This window comes from Tachyglossus aculeatus, chromosome X1 (assembly GCF_015852505.1).
Source record: "Tachyglossus aculeatus isolate mTacAcu1 chromosome X1, mTacAcu1.pri, whole genome shotgun sequence".
In the NCBI taxonomy this organism is placed as follows: Eukaryota; Metazoa; Chordata; class Mammalia; order Monotremata; family Tachyglossidae; genus Tachyglossus; species Tachyglossus aculeatus.
The window spans coordinates 115,259,460-115,284,752 of record NC_052101.1 but is presented as its reverse complement, the minus strand read 5'-3'; the positions used below and the strand labels follow the sequence as shown (position 1 = coordinate 115,284,752).

At 52.5% G+C, this 25,293-nt stretch overlaps 2 protein-coding genes across 9 annotated transcripts in view; one reads left to right on the top strand and one right to left on the bottom strand.

The window, feature by feature from the left end:
- RFX1 (regulatory factor X1) overlaps positions 1 to 6,173 on the top strand; it is a 45,131-nt gene extending 38,958 nt beyond the window's left edge. For all 7 annotated transcript variants that reach the window (XM_038772241.1, XM_038772240.1, XM_038772239.1 and 4 more), the window contains 9 exons: positions 10 to 128; positions 314 to 423; positions 794 to 945; positions 1,059 to 1,156; positions 1,485 to 1,634; positions 2,115 to 2,323; positions 2,579 to 2,732; positions 2,835 to 2,880; positions 3,738 to 6,173. In XM_038772241.1, the coding sequence (XP_038628169.1) occupies positions 10 to 128; positions 314 to 423; positions 794 to 945; positions 1,059 to 1,156; positions 1,485 to 1,634; positions 2,115 to 2,323; positions 2,579 to 2,732; positions 2,835 to 2,880; positions 3,738 to 3,895 (1,196 nt within the window). In that variant the 3' untranslated portion in view covers positions 3,896 to 6,173. The remainder of the gene's footprint in view (positions 1 to 9; positions 129 to 313; positions 424 to 793; positions 946 to 1,058; positions 1,157 to 1,484; positions 1,635 to 2,114; positions 2,324 to 2,578; positions 2,733 to 2,834; positions 2,881 to 3,737) is intronic.
- Positions 6,174 to 6,702: 529 nt separating this feature from the next.
- On the bottom strand, positions 6,703 to 13,064 carry DCAF15 (DDB1 and CUL4 associated factor 15). 2 transcript variants are annotated; one of them, XM_038772806.1, is made up of 13 exons: positions 12,936 to 13,064; positions 12,079 to 12,176; positions 11,826 to 11,961; positions 11,307 to 11,413; positions 10,090 to 10,229; positions 9,513 to 9,683; positions 8,781 to 9,266; positions 8,597 to 8,688; positions 8,367 to 8,495; positions 8,157 to 8,242; positions 7,911 to 8,015; positions 7,632 to 7,798; positions 6,703 to 7,467 (listed from the first exon to the last, which is right to left on the bottom strand). In XM_038772806.1, the coding sequence occupies exons 1-13, from the start codon at positions 13,062 to 13,064 to the stop codon at positions 7,412 to 7,414; spliced, it is 1,902 nt and encodes a 633-aa protein (XP_038628734.1). In that variant the 3' UTR covers positions 6,703 to 7,411. The 2 variants fall into 2 exon arrangements, with proteins under 2 accessions (XP_038628734.1, XP_038628735.1); XM_038772807.1 differs by having other exon boundaries at positions 7,632 to 7,747.
- Positions 13,065 to 25,293: the final 12,229 nt, after the last annotated feature.

The following is a 25,293-nucleotide window of genomic DNA, read 5'->3' as shown; positions in this document are numbered from 1 at the left end:
CCTTCTCAGATGCCTCACGGAGCCTTCCAGACTTCACGGAGCTCGATCTGCAGGGCAAAGTGCTGCCCGAGGGAATCGGGATGGAGGATGTGAAGGCCTTTCAGGTCCTATACCGGGAGCACTGCGAGGTATGGGAACGGGATGCTGGGTGCCTGGTCTCAGCACGAGAGAATGGGTGGGAGCCAGGGCTCCTCGGTGCCCATCCAAGGGGCCAGGCACTAGGGGTGGCAAGGGTCCGAATCCTAGACTATGGGGTGCTGGAGAGGGACTGCTCTTGCTCATCTGATGCACCGCCCCCACCCTCTCCTTCCAGGCTATTGTGGATGTCATGATCAACCTGCAGTTCACACTGGTGGAGACCCTGTGGAAGACGTTCTGGAGATACAACCTTAGCCAGGCCAGTGAAGCCACCCCCCTGGCCATGTAAGTATACTAATCCCATGCCTTGAGCTGGAGTAGGGGGGTTGGAGCCTTGCGGGGGACGGGGAGGTGTAGATCTGGGCGAGGGACTAGCGAGAGTTGAGCTGGGTGGGGGTGTTGGAACTAGACAGGGAAACCAGGCCCGGGGGAATTGAAACCAGGCTGGGCTGGGAAGGAGGCTGGAGCCAGACTGGGTTGGATGGTGGTACCAGGGTAGGAGATGTCCGTGCCAGGCTGGAATGAGGGGCTGGAGCTGGTGGGGTGGGTCCGTGGTGGCAGGGGGGATGGTGGCGGTGGCAGAGCTGGCCCGAGCTGGGTTGGCTGTGGACCCTGACCTTATGTGTATCCGTTTGTGTACGCACGTGCTCTGCAGCCACGATGAAGCCGAGAAGCGGCTACCTAAAAACAGTCTGGTGATCCTGTCCAAGTACGAGCCTGTGCTCAAGTGGACCAAGGATTGCGATAACCTGTTGTACCAGGGCCTGGTGGAGATCCTCATCCCGGACGTGCTGCGGCCCATCCCCAGTGAGTAGCAGGGCGCGGCGGGCCGTGAGTGGGGCGGGCTGGGACGCTAGCTTCCTTGGGGGGGCCTCAGCTGACCTCCCCACTACCTCGTGTCTTTCCCCTCCCGCCTCCAGGTGCCTTGACACAAGCAATCCGGAACTTTGCCAAGAGTCTGGAAAGCTGGCTCACCAATGCCATGATGAACATCCCTGAGGAGATGGTGCGCGTGAAGGTGAGATGAGGGAAGTGGCCCAGGGGGAAACCCCCCCTCTCCCTTTCAGCCCCAGTGCTCGCTCGGGCTTGGAGGTGGCCCCCCCAGCCCTGTCTCGCTTCACCTCTGGCCTTCCTCCCCACCCCCGAGACCAGGCCCAGGTCCTCGCCACCCATTTCTGAAATTCCTCCAAAAGGAGGGGGGTGGGACTACAGGAAGTGTTGGTCAATTCCAGCCGGACCTTGGCCCAGGCTTCTCCCTCCAGCCGCTGCTAGATTGGCAGACAGGAGGCAGGGAGGCCCTGGGCCCACCCAGCCTGAGGCCCTGAGCCGCCCACTGGGCCCCGCAGGTGGCAGCTGCGAGTGCCTTCGCCCAGACACTGCGGCGCTACACCTCCCTCAACCACCTGGCACAGGCAGCGCGGGCCGTGCTGCAGAACACAGCGCAGATCAACCAGATGCTCAGCGACCTCAACCGGGTTGACTTTGCCAATGTCCAGGTACCCTCGGCCGGGGATCCGGCTGGCACCGAGGAAGCACACAGGATGCCCTTGGATGGCAGGGGGACCAGGGGAATTGAATGGGGGCACGTTTCTTGGGTACAAGTCCTGCCTCCTTATCCCCCTGGCCCTCTCCCCAAAGGGACTCGCTCCAGACTGGCCCCTGCCCCTTGTCTTCAGCTTCCACCTCCCGATTCCTAGGCCTGCCAATGCAGGCCTGCAACCTGCCATGCCTCTTCATTCCCTGTTCCCTTCCAGCTCTGCGGGGCCCAGGGAACACAAAGGGAAAGGCTGAAGCCCTTCCGCTTTCCAGTCATCAGCTGGGACTGGGGTCCCCAGCCGTTTTCAGGGAGAAAGTTGGGGGAGAAGAATCCCCACCCTGCTCCTTGCTCCGTCAGTGAAGCCTTGGTCCCAGTGGCCCTAATGTCCGGCCCCTCCCTCCCCTCCCCGCCTCGTCCCCCGCTTCCCCCGCCCCCCCAGGAGCAGGCCTCGTGGGTGTGCCGCTGCGAGGACCGGGTGGTGCAGCGGCTGGAGCAGGATTTCAAGGTGACGCTGCAGCAGCAGAACTCTCTGGAGCAGTGGGCAGCATGGCTGGATGGTGTGGTCAGCCAGGTGCTCAAGCCCTACCAGGGCAGCCCCAGCTTTCCCAAGGCTGCCAAGCTCTTCCTCCTCAAGTGGTCCTTCTACAGGTGGGCAGAGCCGGGGCCTGGGCAGACTGGGGCCTGGGGTGGCTGGAGCGGGGAAAGGGAAGGTAGTAGGGAGGGGCAGGAGGGGCCGGGCTGAGGCTCGGGGCCGGAGCTGCTCGGGTCGGGTGGCTTTGCCCAGGGAGGGGGAGGCGGCTGGGAAGTCACAGGGTGTGGGGGGCCAGGGCCAAGGGGGAAGGAGTGGGGGGTGGGATCGGGGGAAAGGGGGAGGACAGGGTTGACGGCCGGGGCTCCCCACAGTTCCATGGTGATCCGGGACCTGACTCTGCGCAGCGCCGCCAGCTTCGGTTCGTTCCATCTCATTCGCCTGCTCTACGATGAGTACATGTACTACCTGGTTGAGCACCGCGTGGCCCAGGCCAAGGGCGAGACACCCATTGCTGTCATGGGCGAGGTGGGTGCCGTGGTGGGGGTGGGCTGGGGGAGGAGCTGGCCAGGGCCCCCGGAACCAGAGCCTAACCCCCAACCACCCTACGGGGCTCCTCTCTCCTTGCAGTTTGCCAACCTGACCAGTTCCCTAAACCCACTGGATCCTGACAAAGGTAGGCACTGCTTGTTCACTTATTAATTAATTCATTCAGTTCATTGTCATATTTATTGAGCGCGAGTACAACATAACAATAAACAAACACGTTCCCTGTCCACAACGAGTTTGCGGTCTAGAGGGGGAGGCAGACATTAATATGTAATTAATAGAAATAATTATTAATATTCATTGTAATTCTTATAAAGAAATTACAGGTCTGTACATGAGTGTTGAGGGGCTGGGAGTGGGCAATGAATGAAGGGAGCAAATCAGGGTGACGCAGAAGGGAGAGGGAGGAGAGGAGGGCTTAGGGAAGGCCTCCTGGAGGAGATGGGCCTTCGATAAGGCTTTGAAGCGGGAGAGTCATTGTCGGATATGAGGAGGGAGGGGCGTTTCAGGCCAGAGGTAGGATGTGGGCGAGGGGTTGGTGGCAAAGATAGATGAGATGGAAGTAAAGTGAGAAGGTTAGCATTAGAAAAGTGAAGTGTGTGGGCTGGGTTGTAGTAGGAGTGTAGCCAGGTGAGGTAGGAGGGGGCAAGGTGATGGACTGCTTCAAAGCCAAGGGTGAGGAGTTTTTGTTTGACATGGAGGTGGTTGGGCATCCATTGGATTTTCTTGAGGAGTGGAGAAACGTGGCTTATCTCACCGGGCGGGGCTGGGCCCAGACATCTGGGTTCCCGTGCCAGATTGGAGCAGCCCATTGTCCCCACCCTGGAGCATGCCAAACTGGGGCCAGGGTAGGGCCACTGACCTTAAGGTCCTCCTCCCTTGGTCTTGCCCATCGGTGGGGTTGACTCTCAGAGCCTGGAGGGTAGAGGCCGAGCGCCTCGGCTGTTTCAGTTTAGCCCTAACCAAGCCCCGTGTTTGTCCTAGATGAGGAGGAGGAAGAGGAAGAAGAGAGTGAGGATGAGCTGCCACAGGAAATTTCGCTCAACTCCGAGTCGACCCCGCTCGGCTCCGAGCCCCTGGAGCCCCCAGCCAAGCTGGCGCGGACAGATGGGCGGAGCATTTTTGTGCAAGCCTCCAGCTAAGAGGGCCCCTTGGGCTCCAAGGGGCCACCCAGGACTCCGCCTCCTCCTTGCCCCTCCCTGCCCCCTCCCACCCGCCCAGCGGCTGGGACCTGCCTTGAAGGGCACCTACCCCCTCCCCTAGCCCTTATAGGAGTCTAGACTTCCATCTGAGCTCCTCCCCTCCCCTTCCCTCCTCTCCCTTCCCAGCTCCCAGCTTCCCTCTGACACCAAAGTCCAGCCCCATCTCCAGGGTGCCCTGCAATTTAAGTGGCTTTGCCGTGCTTTTGTTTCTGCCTCTGCCCCAGCTGAAGACTTTTTAGCGGGCACCTATGGTCCCAGTTGCTGATATTAAAGAGAGTAGGGAGAACCAAGGCAGGGAAAGCTTTGCGGACCCAGGCCCCCTCCTCCCCACTTCCCTTCCCCCTCTCCCCGCTGTGCTCTTCTTCCCTCCCCCACCCCCCGGCCACTCCACCCTGTGTTTCTTCCCCACGCTTCTCCCCTCCAAACACCCTGAGCCTTCCTCCTCCCCTCCCTCGCTGGTGGTCTTATTGTGCTGCCTCCAGCGAGGGATAGGAGTGGGCTGGAGCCCGAGGCTGAGGGAGCGCTGCACAGCACAATCACAGGGCAGGAGGTGCTCCCATTGCACTTAGGGGAAGGCCCTGCTGGCTTCCTGCAGCTGCAAACACTGACAAAGATGTGCCTTAAGGAACAAACCTGTGTCACAGTGCCATAGGGTTCAGGGGGAGAGGCCAAGCAGTGGCCCCAGTTGGAGGCAGGAACCTTCACCCCAATTGAGGAGCTAATGCCTTCTCTGCTTGCCTGGCCACTGAGTGGGAGCAGGCAAAGGATTGTGATTAGATCCAGGCTAGGCCAGAAGGGGATGAAGGCTGCCAGCTGGGTCGGGGCTTCCCTTACCAAGGGCACAAAGTGCCCGGAGGGGGGAGATCCAGGGCTTCCCCCCAATCCCCCCAACCCCGCTTCACCCCTTTGGTTTCATTTATTCAGCGTGCTGGGTTTGCAGTGTCATTCCCAACCCCTGTAGCTGCCCTGGGACGGGCAGTGGAGAGGGGGAACTGAGCCAGGCTAAGCCCTAGGCTTCAACCTGGGTGCTGGTGGATGTATGTGCGTGTGTGTGTGTGTGTGTGTGTGTGTGCGTGTGTGTACATAGATGTTATTTTTTGGGTTGCTGGTTTCAGCAGCACTTGGCAAAGTGCAAAGGTTCCTTTCCCTGTCACCCTTCCCTGAGGAACCCTACTGCTTTCTGTTCTCTTAGTTTTAAGTGCAATTCAAGCAGCTGCCTGGGCTGCTTCAGAAGAGGTGTCCGTTTGAGTGCTGCCTAGACCCGGGGTGCATCCTCGTTCTCACGCTGGGGCAGAGCTGCAGAAGGGGGAAAGTAGGGGCTCGGGGGACGTGGCTGCTGCAGCCGAGGTGCCTGCTCCCTTGAGGCATGACAGCGCCCACACCAGCCCGAGCCAGCCATGCCCTGTGTCAAATGTCTAGTTGCCAAGGCCGTGTCTTCTCCCTGCTTCCCTTCCCTCTCCCGCTCCACCCCGACTTCCGCCACCTCACCAGCACTGTTCTCTAACCCGTACCCGCTATCTCCAAGGCTGCTTGGCACCAGCCCTTGGTGAGCCCGTACCACCTTCCCACAGCTCTGGGCCTAGGGCTGGGCAGCGGGAGGAAATGAGCCCTTGCATCACAGAAACTACTAACCTGATCCCAAGAGGAAGGGGAAGTGAGCATCCCCGTCGTCCCCCCACCTCCAGTTGCCTCAGCTGGCAACAAAGGGCATGAGCCCAGTCCCATCTTGTGAGCCTAGGGAAGGTGCCAGTAGCACCCCGGACCCCAAACAGCCTCCACACAGGAGGCAGGGAGAGGCTTCAACAGACGGCAGCACTCTAGGTGAAACTGACCTCACAGAGATTGGGGGCAGGTGGGGGCACATAGACGCAATTCAGCTCTTGCTGCCTCACCTGCCAGGAACGATAGTCCTCTCTCCCAACTTCTTTTCCTTCCCAGCAGCCACCCCTATATGATACTGGTTTGTAATGGAATCTTATTAGATATTTTAGTTTTCAAGAGATCTGTGGGGTTTTTTTTGGTTTTTTTCGGTAACGTAATGACCTAACCCGCCTCTCTCTGCACCATATAACTATCGTGCGATTTGTGAACGACATCGAAGCAAAGTCAATAGCGGTTGGCATTTTTCCAACCATCATGGCCTTATTTGTTCCAATTTTTTCAGTGTTTTCAACCCGTGAGGTAGATGTTTATGGCAAAAAACAAAAAAAGTAAAAAAAAAAAAAAGTAAAAAAAAAAAAAAAACCCAACCAACCAACCAGATCTACTCTTGTATAAAAAGTCACTATTTTGTGTGCTCCCATGCAGCAGCTTAGGGGGACTGGTCCCACCAGCCCTCATGGTGGGCACCATCAGTAGCTAGGCAGCCATGTCTTGCCCTGCCCTTCCCTCCCCCTGTGGTGAAAGTGTCAAAGCGTGTTGGTAGTCTAGGGTGCCGAAGCTGTTTTCTACCTTTTTGTAGTCTTTCTTAAAACACAATAAATGCAGCTGTGTTATTTGGCTACCTACTGGCTCTCTTTGGAATGTACAGAGGGTAGGGGGGAAAAGTGGCTCTGGGCCAGCAGCTTAGGCTTGCTGACTGCCCTCTCTAAGCCTCCATGTTCCTAGGAAGAAGTGGAGAGCACTTTCGGGTTGGGGGACGGTTCCCAAGGGAGTCGGGGGAGGAGGCGCGGGGCTGGAGGCTGGGTCTGGCTTACAGGAAAAAGAACAGGGGTCAGGCTACGACATCCCAAGCAGAGACTCCGAAATTAAAACATTTATTTCATGAACATGAACAAGAACAAGAGGAAGGGGGAGGGAGGGAGGAAAAACCAAAAGGGGAGATGGGGCCTGCGTAACTCTTCAACAAGTGTGGGGGATGGAGGGGCAGGGGGGAACAACCAACAACCACCCAACCTCCTCAAGGAAACGGCCAACAAACCTCGCAGAACCGAGAAGACGGAAGAAAATAAACATGAAACTAAAGCCTTCAGCTCCAGGGTGTGATGCCGGTGGGGAGCTCAAAAAGGGCTGGAAAAGGAACCCGCTGCTCCCAGCTCTGCGTTTCTGGTAGTGGGGGAGGTGGGTTGGGGAAGGTTGTTGCTCCTCAGAAAGGGACCCAGCCATGCCAGTAGCCCAGCCCACTCGTTACACCTGAGCCAATAAAGTCTCCTGCCCAACCCCGGCCCCCAGTTAAATAGGCATAAATAAAAGCGATTGACACTAACGGGGGAGGAGCCAATGGAGTCCGAACCGGACAGTCGAAATCTGGAGATGTTCCGCTGAGCCAACAGCCGGGCCCTGCCCCACCCCCACGGTTCTTGGGCCCCAAGGCTTCCCTTTCCTGGCCGCCACGGGCCCCGCTCTAACACTACAGGCAAGGAGAAATTAAAACCCCAAACAGAAGAATTCAACCCAAAACGAGGAGGTAGTAATTGAGTCAGTGTCCAGTCTAGTGGGAGTCACACATCCCTGCTCTCACAGTACGATCCAAGTGTATCGCTCACTGTCAGCCAGGACCTTCAGAGAGCAGCCTGTCGGGGGGAGACAGACAGCCAGAGTCACCTCTCAGGAAGGATCAAGGGGGACGAGAGAGGAAGCGGGGCAGAGTCACCTCTGCCTCCGGTCCCGTCCCCTGGTCCCCCGTCTGAAGCAGCAGGGGGAGGCCGGGCCCCAGCCCCCAAACGTGCCCCCTCACCTTTGTGTAGTGCCTCGTTGGTCATCCTGTTAACGTATCTGCTAGTGTTCTCAGGCACCAACCACTTCATCACCATGTCCACACAGCTCTTACGATAGGAGCTCCAGACGCTGCCGCTGGGTGGGGCACAGGGTGGCTTACTCCATGGGACGCTGCTAAGCCTGGCCCTCCAGGTGGCCTCAAATCAGTCCCCAGGAAGGCTGTGGCCTCAGTCAGTCCCCAGGAAGGCTGTGGCCTCAGCTCTCTGGAGTAGGGTTCCCCACCCTCCAGTACCCTTACCTGGTTTGGCCTCTGACGTCAGTGAGGTCATCCACACTGACGGTGACAAAGAGGCCAGTGTTCAGGTCCCAGGCCACCTTCAGGCTCGTGTGATAGGTCTTTGGTCTAGAGGGAGGGGCAGAGGGCAGGGCGAGGCTCAAGTCCGGGAGGTCTGAAATCAGACCCCGAGCAGGACTGGGAAGGGAGGACACACAGGGATGGCTAACTTCTGGAGATGGGCACCAGAAGAGAGGAGCTGCCACTCACCGAGGTTGGCCTTCTTCTTCGGGCAAGGGGAAAGCCAAGAGCAGCAGCCCAATGTTGATGAGGACTTGGTTGGTTTCAGGGCACACCTGAGGAAAGCCAGGCGGGGAGGGAGAGAGGAGGTGTTCTGAGGCCCGGAAGGCAGGGCGGGCAAGTGTTCAGGGAACCCCACGGCCCTTCTGCTCAACCCGGCGCCCACCCCTGGCTCCGCACCTCCAAGATGACGATGTCATAGTCACTGAATGAGCAGAACTGGCCGCTCCAGGCTGCGTCATTGCGTATCACCTCGTTGATCACATACTCGAAGTCCAGAGTCAGCTGCTCTATCGTCAGGTACTGGCCCTGGGACGGGGAAGAGAGGCGGGGGAGGGCCTGTGAGCCCGGACCAGGGCGCCACCTGCTCGGCCCAGCTACCACCCGCTCACCCCAGCCATTCGGTTTACCTGGAAAGCTGCCTGCTCCCTCATCGCTCGCAGGTTCCTGCCCAACAGATCGGTCACCACGAAGGGGAGGGAAATCTTATCGTCTTCGAATTCTGGAGGGACAGAGGGAAAGAGAGGAGGTTGAGGAAGCACTGCACTCGCGGGTCCCCCGGGCCCGGTGGGGCGGCCAGCACCCCCGACTCACCATCTTCTGGCACGGCTTGGCCCCCAGGGTCCAGGACGTAGTGAAGCTTGGTATAGTTGACGTAATCGAGAGTAGACTGCGGAGGCCCCACGTCGGGTGAGCTCCCTGAGTCCTGGCTCTCACAGAACAGGCGACAGCAGCTGCCCGAAGGGCTGGAGCAAATGGATGGCGATGGGGTGGGGTCTGGGGATGGGCGGAGTTCCTCCCCAGGACTGGCACCACTCTTGGCTTCCTTGGCTCTTCGGAAGATGTCCGCCACAAACTCCTTGGCTTTGGCGACGGCGGGTGAGAGATCGGGGGCCCTGGCAGGGGAGCCGGCATCTTGGGGGATGGCTGCGGAGTCGGCGGGGCTGCAGCTGGGACTGCCACCGCGAGCCGGGGGGCTCTCTTGGCTCAGGAATTTCAAGGGGCTGAAGCAGCTCCCACAGGAAGGAGTAGGGGAGTTAGTGGTTCTATCATAGAGGATTTGGCAGAAGTTGCTGTCACCTGGAACGGATAGGTGAGGTGAGTGAGGGAGCTCTTGAACCAAAGGCTTCCCCACCTCACCTATGCTCGAAGGGGACTCTGGAAAACATGCCCCCAGGGCGACGGGGCCAGGGGAAGGGCCAAGATACCCGGTGGGGACAGAAGAAACCCCTCTCTTCTAGGGGCCCTTGAAACCGCCGTTCTTAGACCACAACCCGGGGCAAGCCCAGCTGCCCCTTCTTGGGCAGCCTGGGGCAAAAGGAGTACCTGCTGAGTGGACAGAGATGGCACAGGCCACCAAAGAGAAGCTGGTGTTGAGGAGGACCACCTGGTCCTTTTTGAGCTGGAAGGCCGGCTGGAAGGTGGGGAATGGGTACACCACCTGGTACTTGGTGTGCAGCATGAATCCGTGCTGCAGGCAGTGGGCACTAGGTTCACCTGAAACACAGTGGCAAGGTCCCGGGTGTGTCCCCTTAAGTCCTTCTGGTAGAGCCTTCCATGTGCCCAGTCCCACCCCAGCCCTGCCTTGGGCAATGGGAGCTGGACCTGGGCCAGCCAGCATCTGCCCCACTTCAGGCCTCTTTGCTGAGAGCCGCCATCACTTCAGACCCCCTGGGCGGCGGTGCCATCCCACGTGCACGAAGAAATACATCTGCACGGAAGGCCCAGGGCGCTTGCTGGGAAGGCACGGCTCACCAGTCCACCAGGACAACGGTGCGTAAACGTGGCCCTGGCCCAACAGGCCCAGCCAATGTTTGGACAAGATAAAGTCCCCCTGCTCCCAAAGCTCGGCTCAGGCTCCGGCACTTTGGTAGCCTGTGCAGTGTTCTCCCTCCCAGCTCACCTGGATGGGAGCGGCTGGCATCCTGGCAGTTGACACAGCCCGTCAGGGGGGGCATGGCCACAGTGCTGATGTAGATATCCCGATGGTTCTCGTCGCTCATCATCATCATGTTCATCAGCAGGTTATTGGCTGAGCGGGTGCTGCTGGCACCGGGCACCATCAACAATGGAAATACCATTAGGAAAGGAGCATCATCACCGGGGCCTCTTCGACCCATCTGTTCTTACCAACCGACTCCCCCCTACTGCATTCCCCCAATCTGGGGCTCACCCCATCCAGCCCCCTGTGCCTCCCCTCCTAACTCTCATTCCCCATTCTTCTTCCCATAGCTTCGTTCTCGCCTGTCCCACCGTCGACCCCTGGCCCACGTCCTATCTCTGGCCTGCAATGCCCTCCCTCTTCAAGTCTGCCAAACAATCGCACTTCCCCCCTTCAAAGCCCTATTGAAGGCTCACTTCTTCTAGGAGGCCTTCCCAGACATAGCCCCCCCTTTTCCTCAGCTCTCCCTCCCCTCCCATCGCCTCGACTCGCCCCGTTAGCTCTAACCCCCCCCCCCCCGACAGCGCTTGTGTATATAGGTACATATCTATAATTCTGTTTATTCATATTAATGCCTGTTTACTGGTTCTGATGTGTATATATATATAAATAATTCTATTTATTTATATTGGTGCTACTGATGCCTGTTTACTTGTTTCGATGTCTGTCTCCCACCTTCTAGACTGTGAGCCTGTTGTGGGCGGGATTGTCTCTCTTTGTTACTGAATTGTACTTTCCAAGCATTTAGTACAGTGCTCTGCACACAGTGAGTGCTTAATAAATGCTCAGAGAAGCAGTGTGGCTCAGAGAAGCTGCATGGCTCAGTGGAAAGAGCACGGACTTTGGAGTCAGAGGTCATGGGTTCAAATCCCGACTCCGCCAACCGTCAGCTGTGCGACTTTGGGCAAGTCCTTTAACTTCTCTGTGCCTCAGTTACCTCATCTGTAAAATGGGGATTAAGACTGTGAGCCCCCCATGGGACAACCTGATCACCTTGTAACCTCCCCAATGCTTAGAACAGTGTTTTGCACATAGTAAGTGCTAAATAAATGCCGTTAAAAAATAAATAAATAAATGCAGCTGAATGAATGGAATGAATGAACCCAAACTCCCACTCCCCGTGGAAACCACCCTGGCTCACAGACAATTTCCCCTCCCCACCCCCACCCAGGCCTTACTTGAAGCCAAAGACAATGACTTTGGAGGAGTCACTGGGCCACTCGCACACCGTCAGGTATAAGTCGCTGTAGATCTCTTCATCCTGGAACAGCCGTACCTGCCGGACCTATAGGGATGGGACGTGAGGACCCAGGAGAGGAGAGATCCGCCCCCAACCCAGGATTCCTAGCTGGAATCATTCCTGAAGCCTCCAGTTAAGGCTGCAGGTTTGGATGAGGCTCAGGGACTCCCCCATTCCACTTTCCCGGCAAGACACCCCCGAGGTGAAGGTAGTGGAGCCCCCCAAGCAGGAAGTCTGGGGGAGGCACAGGACTGTGGGGTTGGGGCTATGGAAGGTTGGTCCAGATGTGCAGAGTGGGAAGGAGAGAGAATCCAGGAGAGAGAAAAGCAAGACCAAAGCAAAGGTGGTGGAAGCAGAGGAGAAGAAACCAGGGGAGCGAGAGCCAAGGAAGAGGCTGGGGAACTGGCTAGGGAAAGAGTGTGAGGAAGGCAGCTGGCATCAATCCCAGGAGACCTACCAACTTCAGTTTGCTGTGGACGTTGAACTCCCACCAGTACAGGTGGTAGATATAAAAGGAGAGGTCGTCATCGCTACTGATGCTGGTGTAGGAGAGGACGTAGCGGCCGCTTTTGGAGAAGCCCAGGAAAATATGTCTAAGGAGGGAATCCAAATCACCCAGTCAGTCTGGCATACCCATGACATCTGCCACAAGACCCTTGCGCCGGTCCTGTCCCCCAGCCCCCACGCCATCCCCCCTACCCGTGCCTCACCCTGCCCACAGGAAGTCCTCGTCCACAATATTCTTTAGAGAAACGCAGACTCGTGGCGGTAGCTTGCGGAAGAGCCGGGGAGAGAGCCTCCCGCTAATCTGGAGAAGGAAAGGAAGGCTAGATGAGCTCAGGGCTCTCCTGAACGGCACCCTGGGTCACCATCCTAACTGCCCCTGGGGTCTCATGAACGGTTTATTCCAAGGCGAGGTTAATCATCAATCATCATCATCATCATCATCAATCGTATTTATTGAGCGCTTCCTATGTGCAGAGCACTGTACTAAGCGCTTGGGAAGTACAAATTGGCAACGTCTAGAGACAGTCCCTACCCAACAGTGGGCTCACAGTCTAAAAGGGGGAGACAGAGAACAAAACCAAACATACTAACAAAATAAATAATCACAACGGGGGTCTGCCGCTCGGTGAAATAGAGCAGCTTCACCCCGTGCCTCAATTTCCCCATCTGGACCCCATACACTGGAAGCCACTTAAGACCCTCGGACCGGGTGGAGTGATCCTCCGGCCTCTTCCGAGTGGTCGCCGCCGCCCCCCGGCCCGTCTCCCTGGCCTGCCCGGCCGGGGCCGCCATTCATTTGGAATATTGGATTTTGACCATTGGTCAGCCCTCCTTAGTAAGCCCCTCCACAGATCCCCTTCCCTCACGCGGCCTCCTGTCCCAGGACCTCCTTCTTTATGGGGCTTAAAAATCACGTCTATAGGCCTCTTCCCGATAGGATTCCGCACTCCCCCCCCCCCCCCCCCGCCCATCCTATTCTCGTCAGGTCTTCTCCTCACGGCAGGTCCCCTCCCCCCCCGCCCCCGCAAAGCTCTTCCCGATTCCCGCCCGCGGGTCTCACCTTGACCCTCTCCAGATACTTGAGGATGTGGTCTCGTCGTCGCCCCCGCTTTCCTCGGGTACCGCCGGCCCCGCTGCTACCGGCACTCCCGGCCCCGCTGTTCCGCTCCGATTTCGAGCTGGGCGCCATTTTCATCCCCTCCCTCCACTTCCGGAGCAACCGACTCTACCACCCCACCCTCGCCGCCTCCTCATTGGCCTCTTCTCATTACAACTGCCTACTGATTGGTCCGCAGCCTGGACTCGGGCCTTCGGCCCGCCTTATCTGCCCATCAAAGTCTTCCCGGCAATCTATTGGGGACATCCGGCACAGCCCTCACGCTCCAATTGGCCGCCAATTCCACTATCCCCGGTTTGCCGTAGGAATTGACCAATCAACGAGCTCTTCTCGCGGCTCGCCGGCAGTGTGCTTTAAGCGATTGGTTAAGGCGGTCGTCAATCTCCGCCAGTACCGCCCCCTCGTCGCCGGTGGGTTTCCATGGAGACCATCCGAGACCCTGGTGTCAGGACAGCAGAGGCGAAGGACCAGTGAATAGAGAGACCCTAATTCCCCCACTCTGGAGAACCTAAAGGACTTCCATCATACGTTCACCACATAAATCCTGTTTCCTTGGAAATCACTTATTAGTCCAGGATCACTATTTAGAGTACTGCATTTTTCCTATTCTTCACATTGTCCATCTCCCCACTTTGGGGAAAGAGCCCTAAGCTTGGGAGTCAGAGGACCAGGGTTCTATTCTGGGCTCTGTCACTTGTCTGCTGTATGACCTTGGACAAGTCACTTAACTTCTCTGTGCCTCAGTTACTTCATCTGTAAAATGGGGATTAAGATTGAGAGCCCTTATGTGGGGCAGGGACTCTGTCCACCCTGATTCTCCCAGCACTTAGTATAGTGCCTGGCTCAGAGTAAGCACTTAACAAATACCATTATTATTATTATAAGCAGCATGGCTTAGTGGAGAGAGCACAGGACTGGGAGTCAGAAGGTCATGGGTTCTAATCTCGACTCTGCCACTTGTCTGCTGCGTGACCTTGGGAAAGTCCCTTCACTTCTCTGCACCTCAGTTACCTAATCTATAAAATGGGGATTGAGACTGTGAGCCCCACGTAGGACAGGGACCGTGTCCAACTTGATTAGCTTGTATCCATCTCAGGAGTTAATACAGTGCCTTGCACATAGTAAATGCTTAACAAATACCATTATTATTATTATTAGACTTTAAGCTCGTTGTGGGCAGGGAAAGTGTCTGTTACATTGTACTCTCCCAAGTGCTTAGTACAGTGCTCTGCACCCAGTAAGCACTCCATAAATATGAATGACTACTATTATTATTATTATTTCCAGAGGAACTGTCTGAGGCACAGGAAGGGCAGGGGGAGATGGGAGATAATACTGCCGGATTTCAGTTTGGAGAATATGGGACACATGACTGCAATCTGACTTCATCTACCCTCCCCTCCTGCATAGAGGGGATGCTTATGTCACTCACATTCAAGACAATTAGGTAATATTACCTTGGATTTTGTATAGCGCTTTTATTCCCAATGCACTCTCACATTACTTATTCACTCAATTGTATTTATTGAGCGCTTACTGTGTGCAGAGCACTGAACTAAGCGCTTGGAAAGTACAATTCAGCAACAAATAGAGACAATCCCTACTCAACAACGGGCTCACAGTCTAGAAGTGGGGAGTCAGACAACAAAACAAAACAAATAGGCATCGATAGCATCGATATAAATAAATAGAATTATAGATATATACACATCATTAATAAAATAAATAGAATAGTGAATATGTACATATACACACACACACACAAGTGCTGTGGGGCGGGGGGGTAGAGCAGAGGGAGGGAGTAGGGGCGATGGCGGGGAGGAGGAGCAGAGGAAAAGGAGGGTTCAGTCTAGGAAGGCCTCCTGGAGGAGGTGAGCTTTCAGTAGGGCTTTGAAGGGGGGAAGTGAGATAATTTGGTGGATATGGGGAGGGAGGGCATTCCAGGCTAGGGTAGGACATGGGCCAGGGGTCGACAGCGGGACAGGCGAGAACGAGGCACAGTGAGGAGGTTAGCGGCAGAGGAGCGGAGGACGTGGGCAGGCCTGTAGGAAAGAAGGGAAGTGAGGTAAGGGGGGCAAGGTGATGGAGAGCTTTGAGGCCAATAGTGAGGAGCTTTTGCTTGACATGAAGGTTGATAGGCAACCATTGGAGATTTTTGAGGAGGGGGGTGACATGCCCAGAGCATTTCTGTAGAAAGATAATCTGGGCAGCAGAGTGAGGTATAGACTGAAGCGGGGAGAGACAGGAGGTTGGGAGATCAGAAAGGCTGCTGAATGCAGTATCCAGTGGGGATATGATGAGTGATTGTACTAAGGTAGCGGTTTGGATGGAGAGGAAAGTCGCCCTCACAACAACCCTGTGAGTAGGTAGAAAGGCAGGTATTATCATGTCCATTTTGCGGGTGAGGAAACTGAGGTTCAGAGAGGTTAAGTGACTTGTCCAAGGTGACACCGCAGGCTATTAGCGAGCTTGGACTGGAGCCCTGCTCCTCTGGCTTCCAGACCTGTGCTCTTCCACTAAATCAAGCCTTTCCAGGAAAAGGGGATAAGGCAATGACGTCAGACAATATGTAGTATATGTGGAAAGCAGCATAACCTAGTGGATAAAGCACGGTCCTGGCAGCCATAGAACTAATCCCAGTTTGGGCAAGTCACTTAATTTCTCTGTGCCTCAGTTTCCTCAACTGAAAAATGGGGATTCAGTACCTGTTCTCCCTCCTACTTAGGCTGTCAGTCCCATCTGGGACAGGGACTGTATCTACCCCAGAGGTCAGAATAGTGCTTGACATAGTAATCGCTTAACAAATACCACAAAAATTTAAAACAAGTGTGACGACTCTGGTGGCAGCAGGAGCATAAGTTGGAGCACGGTGATTTATATTCAACCTATAGAGAGTGAGACTAGGAAAACCGCCACTTATGGCCCTCACAAATACCAGAAAAGGGAACTCATGTGAAATCACTGACGCTATGCCTGGCATGCAACGTAATGTGATGTCATCGCATGTGCTATTTTGTGGAAGCACACCAATTTCATGTGGTCCTACAATGTTTCTCTAGGGGTAATCTGTGAATCTCCCCCTTGTTCCAGATTCTTTGGCTTCCCCTCCTAGGTCCGAATCAATCAATCAGTTAATCAATCAATCGCATTTATTGAGTGCTTACAGTGTGCAGAGTACTGTACTAGGCGCGTGGGGGAATACAATAGAATAGAATAGAGTTGGTAGACACATTCCCTGCCCCTAACCCTGTCCTCTCCGACTTTCCTGTCACTGTAGCCAGCACTACCATCCTTCCCACCTCACAAGCCCGCAATCTTGGTGTCATCCTTGACTCCGCTCTCTCATTTACTCCGCACATCCAGTCTGTCACCAAAACCTGCTGGTCTCACCTCCACAACATCGCCAAGATCCGCCCTTTCCTCTCCATCCAAACCGCTACCTTGCTGGTTCAATCTCTCATCCTATCCCAACTGGATTATTGCATCAGCCTCCTCTCTGATCTCCCATCCTCCTGTCTCTCCCCACTTCACTCTGCTGCCTGGATTATCTTTCTACAGAAACACTCTGGGCATGTCACTCCCCTCCTCAAAAATCTCCAGTGGTTGCCTGTCGATCTTCGAATCAAGTATAAACTCCTCACTCTAGGCTTCAAGGCTCTCCATCACCTTGCCGCCTCCTACCTCACCTTCCTTCTCTCCTTCTACAGCCCAGCTTGTACACTCTGCTCCTCTGTTGCTAACCTCCTCACTGTGCCTCATTCTTGCCTGTCCCGCCGTCAACCTCCGGCCCATGTCCATCCTCTGGCCTAGAATGCCCTCCCTCCACACATCCACCAAACTAGCTCTCTTCCTCCCTTCAAAGCCCTACTGAGAACTCACCTCCTCCAGGAGGCCTTCCCTGACTGAGTCCCCCCTTTTTTCCTCTCCTCCTCCTCCTCCCCTCCCCATCGCCCCCCATCTACCCCCTTTCCCTCCCTACAGCACCTGTATATATTTGTACATATTTACTACTCTATTTTATTTGTACATATTTACTGTATCTATTTTATTAATGATGTGTATGTAGCTATAATTATATTTATTCTGATGGTATTTTCACCTATCTACTTGTTTTGTTTTTTGTCTGTCTCCCCCTTGTAGACTGTGAGCCCATTGTTGGGTAGGGACCATCTCTATATGTTGCCAGTTTGTACTTCCCAAGTGGTTAGTACAGTTCTCTGCACACAGTAAGTGCTCAATAAATACAACTGAGTGAATAACGAGTTTACGGGGGAGACTGACATCAATGTCTGTCTGTATAATAATAATAATGATGATATTTGTTAAGTGCTTACAATTTGCCAAGCATTGTTCTAAGCGCTAGGGTAGATACAAGGTAATCAGGTTGTCCCACGTGGAGCTCACAGTCTCAATCCCTATTTTACAGATGAGGTCACTGAAGCACAGAGAAGTGACTTGCCCAAAGTCACACAGCTGACAAGTGGCAGAGCTGAGATTTGAACCCACGACCTCTGTCTCCCAAGCCCGTGCTCTTTCCAGTAAGCCACGCTGCTTCCTATAAAGTTCTGCATGAACTCTGATGTCATGTCCAAGCTGTGGAATTCAGCAGCCGGAGCTGCAGTGGAGCTCTCCCTCTTCATATCCGACAATCACTCTCCCCACCTTCAAAGTCTTATTAAAACAGCATCTCCTCCAAAACGCCTTCCCCGATTAAGCCCTCATTTCCTCGTTTCCTTCTCCCTTCTGCATCACCTTTGCACTTGGATTTGCTCCCTTTATTCATGCCTCCCTCAGCCTCCCAGCACTTATGTATATATCAGTAATTTATTTATTTATAGTAATGCCTATCTCCCTCTCTAGACTGTAAGCTCCTTGTGGGCAGGGAGCGTATCTACCAACTCTGTTCTACTGTACTCTCCTAAGTACTTAGAACAGCGCTCTGCACACAGTAAAGCGCTCAGTAGATACGATCGATTGATTGGAGGGATGCTGAAAATTTTTTAAAAAAGATCAAAAAAGCATCCACTTTCCTAGTAGTACCAGGTTCCACATTGGCACCAAACAGGGGATGGACCCCTGAAATACAGACTATCTATTGTAAAATTGGGTGATTAGACACTTTAGAAAAATAAAAAATATCCAAGATCAAGCCAACCCAAACCTCAGGGAATGTGGGCCTAACTCTACCTGAGATTATAATTCTATTTATTTGTATTAGTGATTTGTATATATCTATAATTCTATTTATTTATATTGATGCTATTGATGCCTGTTTACTTGCTTTGATGCCTGTCTCCCCCCTTCTAGACTGTGAGCCTGTTGTGGGCAGGGATTGTCTCTGTTGCTGAATTGTACTTTCCAAGCGCTTAGTAGAGTGCTCTGCACACAGTAAGCGCTCAGTAAATGCGACTGAAAGAATACAAATTTTCCACCTGCCCCAGCCCCTGGTATTTAACCCCTCTTCCACGTTTAAACTGTTGCAGGAAAAGCTTTAAGTCAGGGCTTGTGTGGGACTTCGGTTAGGATGGCTATGGATGCAGGATTAAGGAGAGGACTCCTATACCTCTTAGATGGTGAGCCCTGTGTGGGATGGGGACTGTGTCAGCAGTGTGGCCTATCGGGAAGAGCGCAGGACTTGTGACCTAATGGAAAGTGCCCTTGTGGGGATCAGGAAACTGGGGATTTAATCCCAGCCCGGCCACCTACCTGCTGGGTGACCCTGGGCAAGTCGCTTAACTTCAGACGGTAATTTGCCCACATCCTGACCCTACCAATGTGGCTGTGGTTTGGGACATTCTAAAATGGAGCCAGAACCGGACCTTAACTAAGATGGTTGCCACACATCAGTCAATCGATCAATCATATTTATTGAGCGCTTACTGTGTGCACAGCACCGTGAGCTTGTTGTAGGCAGGGAACATGTCTGCCAACTCTGTTGTATTGTGCTCTCCCAAGCGCTTGGTACAGTGTTCTGCACACAGCGAGTGCTGGATAAATACGATTGATGGATTAGATGAATATGTCAGAGAAACTTGATTCTCTCGGAATCTTTGTGTGCCATATTCTCAACCAGAGGAATGGAATGATGAGGTGGTGATCTACATAGAGGAGCAGCATGGCCAGAAGGTCATGGATCCTAATCCCGGCTCCGCCACTTGTCTGCTGTGTGGCCTTGGGCAAGCCACTTCACTTCTCTGTGCCTCAGTTACCTCGTCTGCAAAATGGGGATGAAGACTGTGAGCCCTGTGTGGTACAGTGACTCTGTCCAATCCGATTTGCTCGTATCCACCCCAGTGCTTAGTACAGTGCCTTGCACACAATAAGTGCTTAACGAATACCATAATTATTATTATTGTTACATACAGGTGGGAGATTGTAGCATCTACCATCTCCCTCCACTTGCCTCAACTTTTAGTTAGGGCTAGTCCTTCTCTCCCATTCCTTCTCCCCCCACATCCACATACTGCCCCATTGTATCCATCCCAGTGGTTAGTACAGTGCCTGGCACATAGTAAGTGCTTAACAAATACCATCATCACTATTGTCAGAGTATGTGGGGAAGGTGGAGGGGAGACAGATCCTCGAAGAGCTCTGGGATTTGTGGCAATCCCCAACACTCAGTCAAGCAATCCATTGTATTTGTTGAGCACTTGATGTGTGCAGAGCACTGTATTGAGTGCTTGGGAGAGTATATGAGAAGCAGCATGGCTCAGTGGAAAAAGCACGGGCTTTGGAGTCGGAGGTCATGGGTTCAAATCCCAGCTCCACCAATTGCCAGCTGTGTGACTCTGGGCAAGTCACAACTTCTCTGTGCCTCAGCTACCTCATCTGGAAAATGGGGATTACGACTGTGAGCCCCCCATGGGAAAACCTGATTACCTTGTAACCTCCCCAGCACTTAGAACAGTGCTTTGTACATAGTAAGTGCTTAATAAATGCCATCATCATTATTATTATAAGGTAGCAGAGTTGGTGGATGCATTCCCTGCCCACAAAGAGCACTCAGATTTGGTAGGCATTTGTCTGAGATGGGTTTAGTAAGGTTTATTTGCTATCCAGTGGGCCTCATTGTTAGGAAGGTGTAGGGTTACTAACATGGTGTCCCCATTAAGCAGGCAGTCCTTTATTCACCCAAAGGTCCCTACCCTTCTGCTGATCCCCTTTTGGCCATTTCATTGGCCCCTCCAACTCAGGAACTGGAACAAGGAACTGAAAAAGGAGCAGCATAGCTTAGTGGTAAGAACACAGGCCAGCGAGTCAGAAAACATGGGTTCTAATCCTGGTTCTGCCACTTGCCCCCATGACCTTGGGCAAATTACTTGCCTTCTCCGAGCCTCATTTTCCTCATCTGTGAAATGGAGATTTATTGACTGATCTCCCTCCCCCTTGGACTGTGGGCCCCATGTGGGACTGGGACTGTCTGACATCGCCTTGTACCTACCTCAGAGCTCGGTACAGGGCTTGGAACATAGTAAGTGCTTAACAAATACCCCAACTCTCACTGTCATTATTATTCTTATTTCTAGACTGTGAGCCCATTTTTGGGTGCTCTGCACACTGTAAGCGCTCAATAAATACGATTGAATGAATGAATTCATGACAACCTCAAATTTTGCATCCCATACACAGTTCTAGAAAAAGGTTTGTCGGGAGGAGAATTTGAAGGTTATCTCTGTCTCTCCCCACTTTCTCAGATGATAAGATCGCTGTGGGCAGGGAAATTGTCTGTTTATTGTTATACCGTAATGATAATTGTAACAAGAGCTTAGTACAGTGCTCTGCACGCAGTAAGCGCTCAATGAATATAGTTGAATGAATGAGTGAATGTACTAAGTGCTTGAGAGAACACAGAAGAAGAGTTGGTAGACATATTCCCTGCCCACAACAAGCATACAGTCCTCACTGTCCAATCAGCCCTTCTGCTCCCTCTGACACTTCACATATACAGCAGCCATCTTTCATTTCTCCAATTCAGCTCCACCGCCCTCCACCCTAATTTCCCTCTCTACTGCATCACCAGTACACTAGAGTCCATATCTCCTAAGCACTTCGGTATTCACCTCCCACCTCCAGCACTTATTCCACCCCTGGTCTCGCTCCCTCCCTCTAGGCTCATATCTCCTCCTGCCTTCAGAACATCTCCATCTGGATGTCTACCCGCCATCTAAAACTCAACATGTCCAAGACTGAGCTCGTTATCTTCCCTCCCAAACCGTGTCCTCTCCCTGACTTTCCCGTCACTGTAGCCAGCACTACCATCCTTCCCTTCTCAAAGCCCGCAACCTTGGTGTCACCCTTGACTCTGCTCTCTCATTCACCCCACACATCAAATCCATCACCAAACCTGCCAGTCTCACCTCCACAACATTGACAAGATCCGCCCTTTCCTCTCCATCCAAACTGCTACCTTGCTGGTTCAATCTCTCGTCCTATCCCAACTGGATTACTTCATCAGCCTCCTCTCTGATCTCCCATCCTCCCGTCTCTCCCCGCTTCAGTCTATACTTCACTGTGCTGCCCGGATTATCTTTCTACAGAAATGCTCTGGGCATGTCACTCCCCTCCTCAAAAATCTCCAGTGGTTGCCTGTCAATCTTCGAATCAAGTAAAAACTCCTTACTCTCGGCTTCAAGGCTCTCCATCACCTGGCCCCCTCCTACCTCACCTCCCTTCTCTCCTTCTACAGCCCAGCCCGTACACTCGGCTCCTCTGCCGCTAACCTCCTCACTGGGTCTCGTTCTCACCTTTCCCGCCGTCGACCCCCGGCCCATGACCTTCCTCTGGCCTGGAATGTCCTCCCTCCACACATCCGCCAAACTAGCTCCCTTCCTCCCTTCAAAGCCCTACTGAGAGCTCACCTCCTCCAGGAGGCCTTCCCAAACTGAGCCCCCCCTTTTTCCTCTCCTCCTCCTCCTCCTCCCCTCCCCATCGCCCCCCCAGCCTACCCCCTTTCCCTCCCCACAACACTTGTATATATTTGTACATACCTTTTACTCTATTTTATTTGTACATATTTACTATATTTATTTTATTAATGATGTATATATAGCTATAATCCTATTTACTCTGATAGCATTGACACCTATCTACTTGTTTTGTTTTGTTGTCTGTCGCCCCCTTTTAGACTGTGAGCCCGTTGTTGGGTAGGGACCGTCTCTATATGTTGCCAATTTGTACTTCCCAAGTGCTTAGTACGGTGCTCTGCACACAGTAAGCGCTCAATAAATACGATTGGATGAATGAATGAATGAATATCCTCTGTTGCTTCCCCTTCCTGTAATTGATTTTAATGCCTGTCTCCTCCACTAGATTGCAAGCTCCTAGAGGGCAAGGATCCTGTTATATTGTATTCTCCCTAGCACTTAGTAAGGTGTTCTGCATACAGTAAACGCTCAATAAATGCCATTGATTGAAGGATTGATTCTCCAGGCCTCAGCTTTCTCATCCATAAAAATGGGGATGAGGCACCTCTTCTCCCTTCCTCTTAGAACATGATCCCTGCGTGAGACAGAGACTGTGCCCGATCTCATTCTCTTGCATCAACCCCAGTGTTTGGAACATAGTAAGCGCTTAACAAATACCACAATTATTATGATATGATTATCAATTGTATTTACTGAGCACTTTGTTTCTCAACAGCGTTTGTTAAGGACTGTATGTGTCAAGCACTGTTCTAAGCTCTGGGGTAGATACAAGTTAATCAGTCCTGACAAGGTCCCTGTCCCTCATGGGGCTCACAGTTTAAGTATTGAATCCCCATTTTACAGATGAGGAAATTGAGGCACAGGGAAGTTAAGTGACTTGCCCAAGGTCACATAGCAAGCAAGTGGCAGAGCCAGGATTGGAATCCAGGTCCTCTGACTCCTAAGCCCATGCTTTTTCCACTAGGTTATGCTGCTTCAAAACACTCCACAGAACACTCTTGCAGAACACTGTACTAAATGCTTGGAAAAGTACAATAGAATAAGTGGACAAGATATCTGCCCTCAAGGAGTTTACAATCTAGCAGGGGAGACCAACATTAAAATTACAGCAACCGAGTATAAAGATACATACATAAGTGTTGTTGGGGAAAGTGTGGGGTGAGCACCTAAGCGCTTAGTGGGTAAGGAGTCGACTGCATAGGTGATGCAGTAGGGAGGGAAATGGTGTGGGGAGATGAGAGATTGGCCAGGGAAGGCTTCATGGAGGAGCTGGAAGAGTGGTGGATTGCCACATGTGAAGAAGGAGAAGGTTCCAGGAAAGAACCTCCACAACCCCACGACCCCCTGATTGTACATATTTACTATTCTATTTATTTTGTTAATGATGTGCATATGGCTTTAATTCTATTTGTTCTGGTGATTTTGACACCTGTCTACATGTTCTGTTTTGTTGTCTGTCTCCCCCTTCTAGACTGTGAGCCCATTGTTGGGTAGGGACCATCTCTATATGTTGCCGACTTATACTTCCTAAGCGCTTAGTACAGTGCTCTGCACACAGTAAGCACTCAGTAAATACGATTGAATGAATGAATGAATGAATGAAAGAGGGAGAGCGTGAACAAGGGACCGATGGTGAGAGAGATGAGAGTAAGGTAACGTGAGTAGGTTGGTGTTAGAAAAATAGAGCATGCAGGCTGTAGTGTAGTAGGAGAAGAGCCCTCCCATGGGGCAGGGACTGTGTCCAACTTGATCTTGTATGTACCTCAGTGCTTAGTACAGTGCCTGGCACATAGTAAGCTCTTAACAAATAACAAATACCATTAAAACAAGAGTGGGGAGTGAGCTGATTTGAGTGCCTTAAAGCTGATGGTCAGGAGTTTCGGGTTGCTACGGAGATGGATGATCAACCATGGGCAACCGTAACCTGCCGCACCCACAAGGGCAACACACAAATGCACGATCGCGCGTGCGCGCGCGCAAACACACACACACACACACACACACACTTTCCCTCACCCTCTGGTTTAAAATTTAAAATCAAATCTGGACCCCCTTAAAAATTTACCAGGAGAACTGCATAATTCATTCATTCATTCATTCAATCGTATTTATTGAGTGCTTACTGTGTGCAGAGCACTGTACTAAGCTCTTGGGAAGTACAAATAGGCAACATATAGAGACGGTCCCTACCCAACAATGGGCTCACGGTCTAGAAGGGGGAGACAGACAACAAAACAAAACATGCAGACAGGTGTCAAAACTGTAAGAATAAATAGAATTATAACTCTATGCATATCATTATTAAAACAGAGTAGTAAATATGTACAAGTAAAATACACAGAGTAATATTCATTCATTCATTCAATCGTATTTATTGAGCGCTTACTGTGTGCAGAGCTCTGTACTAAGTGCTTGGGAAGTATGAGTAATAAAGATGTATAAATATATACAACTGCTGTGGGGAGGGGAAGGAGGTAGGGCGGGGAAGCGATGGGGAGGAGGAGAGGAAAAGGGGACCTCCTGGAGGAGGTGAGCTCTCAGTAGGGCTTTGAAGGGAGGAAGAGAGCTAGTTTGGCTGATGTGTGGAGGGAGGGCATTCCAGGCCAGGGGAAGGATGTGGGCTAGGGGTCGACGGCGGGATAGGCGAGAACGAGGCACAGTGAGGAGGTTAGCAGCATAATTCATTTGAGAGTGTCTAAATTCCCATTTAAGAAGTCTGACTTGCAAATTCAGAAACTATCCTTACCCTTTCTTTAGATCTAATTGTAGTTTTTACACTAATGACAGGCTGGCCTGTTGATTTATCCATTACAATCATCCAGTCTGTCCCCCTGCTTCCTGATTTAGTAGATCTCCCCAAGCCCTCGGCACAGTGCTTGGCATGTGGTAAGTGCTGAATAAATACCATAATAACTGATCAATAGTATTTATTGAGAGCTTACTCTGTTCAGAGCACTTTATTAGGTATTTGGAAGAGTGCAATAGAGTTAGTAGACATGATCCCTGCTTTTATGGAGTTTACAATCTTGCCATGTAAATAAATTACATGTAGGCTAAGCATCAGAGTCTAATCTAAGCATATTCATTCATGCATTTATTCAATGGTACTTATTAAGCACTTACTTGTGCAGAGCACAGTACTAAGCTCTTGGGAAAGTACAATACAACAATAAAAAGTGACAATCCCTTCCCATAACGAGCGCACAGTCTAGAGGGGGGGAGACAGACATCGATACAAATAAATAAAATCACAGATATAGACACAAAGGCTTTGGCGCTGGGAGAGGGGGAAGAGCAAAGGGAGCAAGTCAGGGTGAGGCAGAAGGGAGTGGAAGATGAGGAAAAGTGGGGCTTAGTCTGGGAAGCCCTCTTGGAGG

What these genes read in the sequence shown, in the direction of transcription:
- DCAF15 (XM_038772806.1), bottom strand. Translation starts at nt 13,064, where the DNA reads ATGGCGCCCAGCTCGAAATCGGAGCGGAACAGCGGGGCCGGGAGTGCC. An exon ending in AGTATCTGGAGAGGGTCAAG is followed by an intron (nt 12,177 to 12,935) that starts GTGAGACCCGCG and finishes TTCCTTCTCCAG; the next exon opens with ATTAGCGGGAGGCTCTCTCC. An exon ending in TGCCAGCCGCTCCCATCCAG is followed by an intron (nt 9,684 to 10,089) that starts GTGAGCTGGGAG and finishes ACTGTGTTTCAG; the next exon opens with GTGAACCTAGTGCCCACTGC.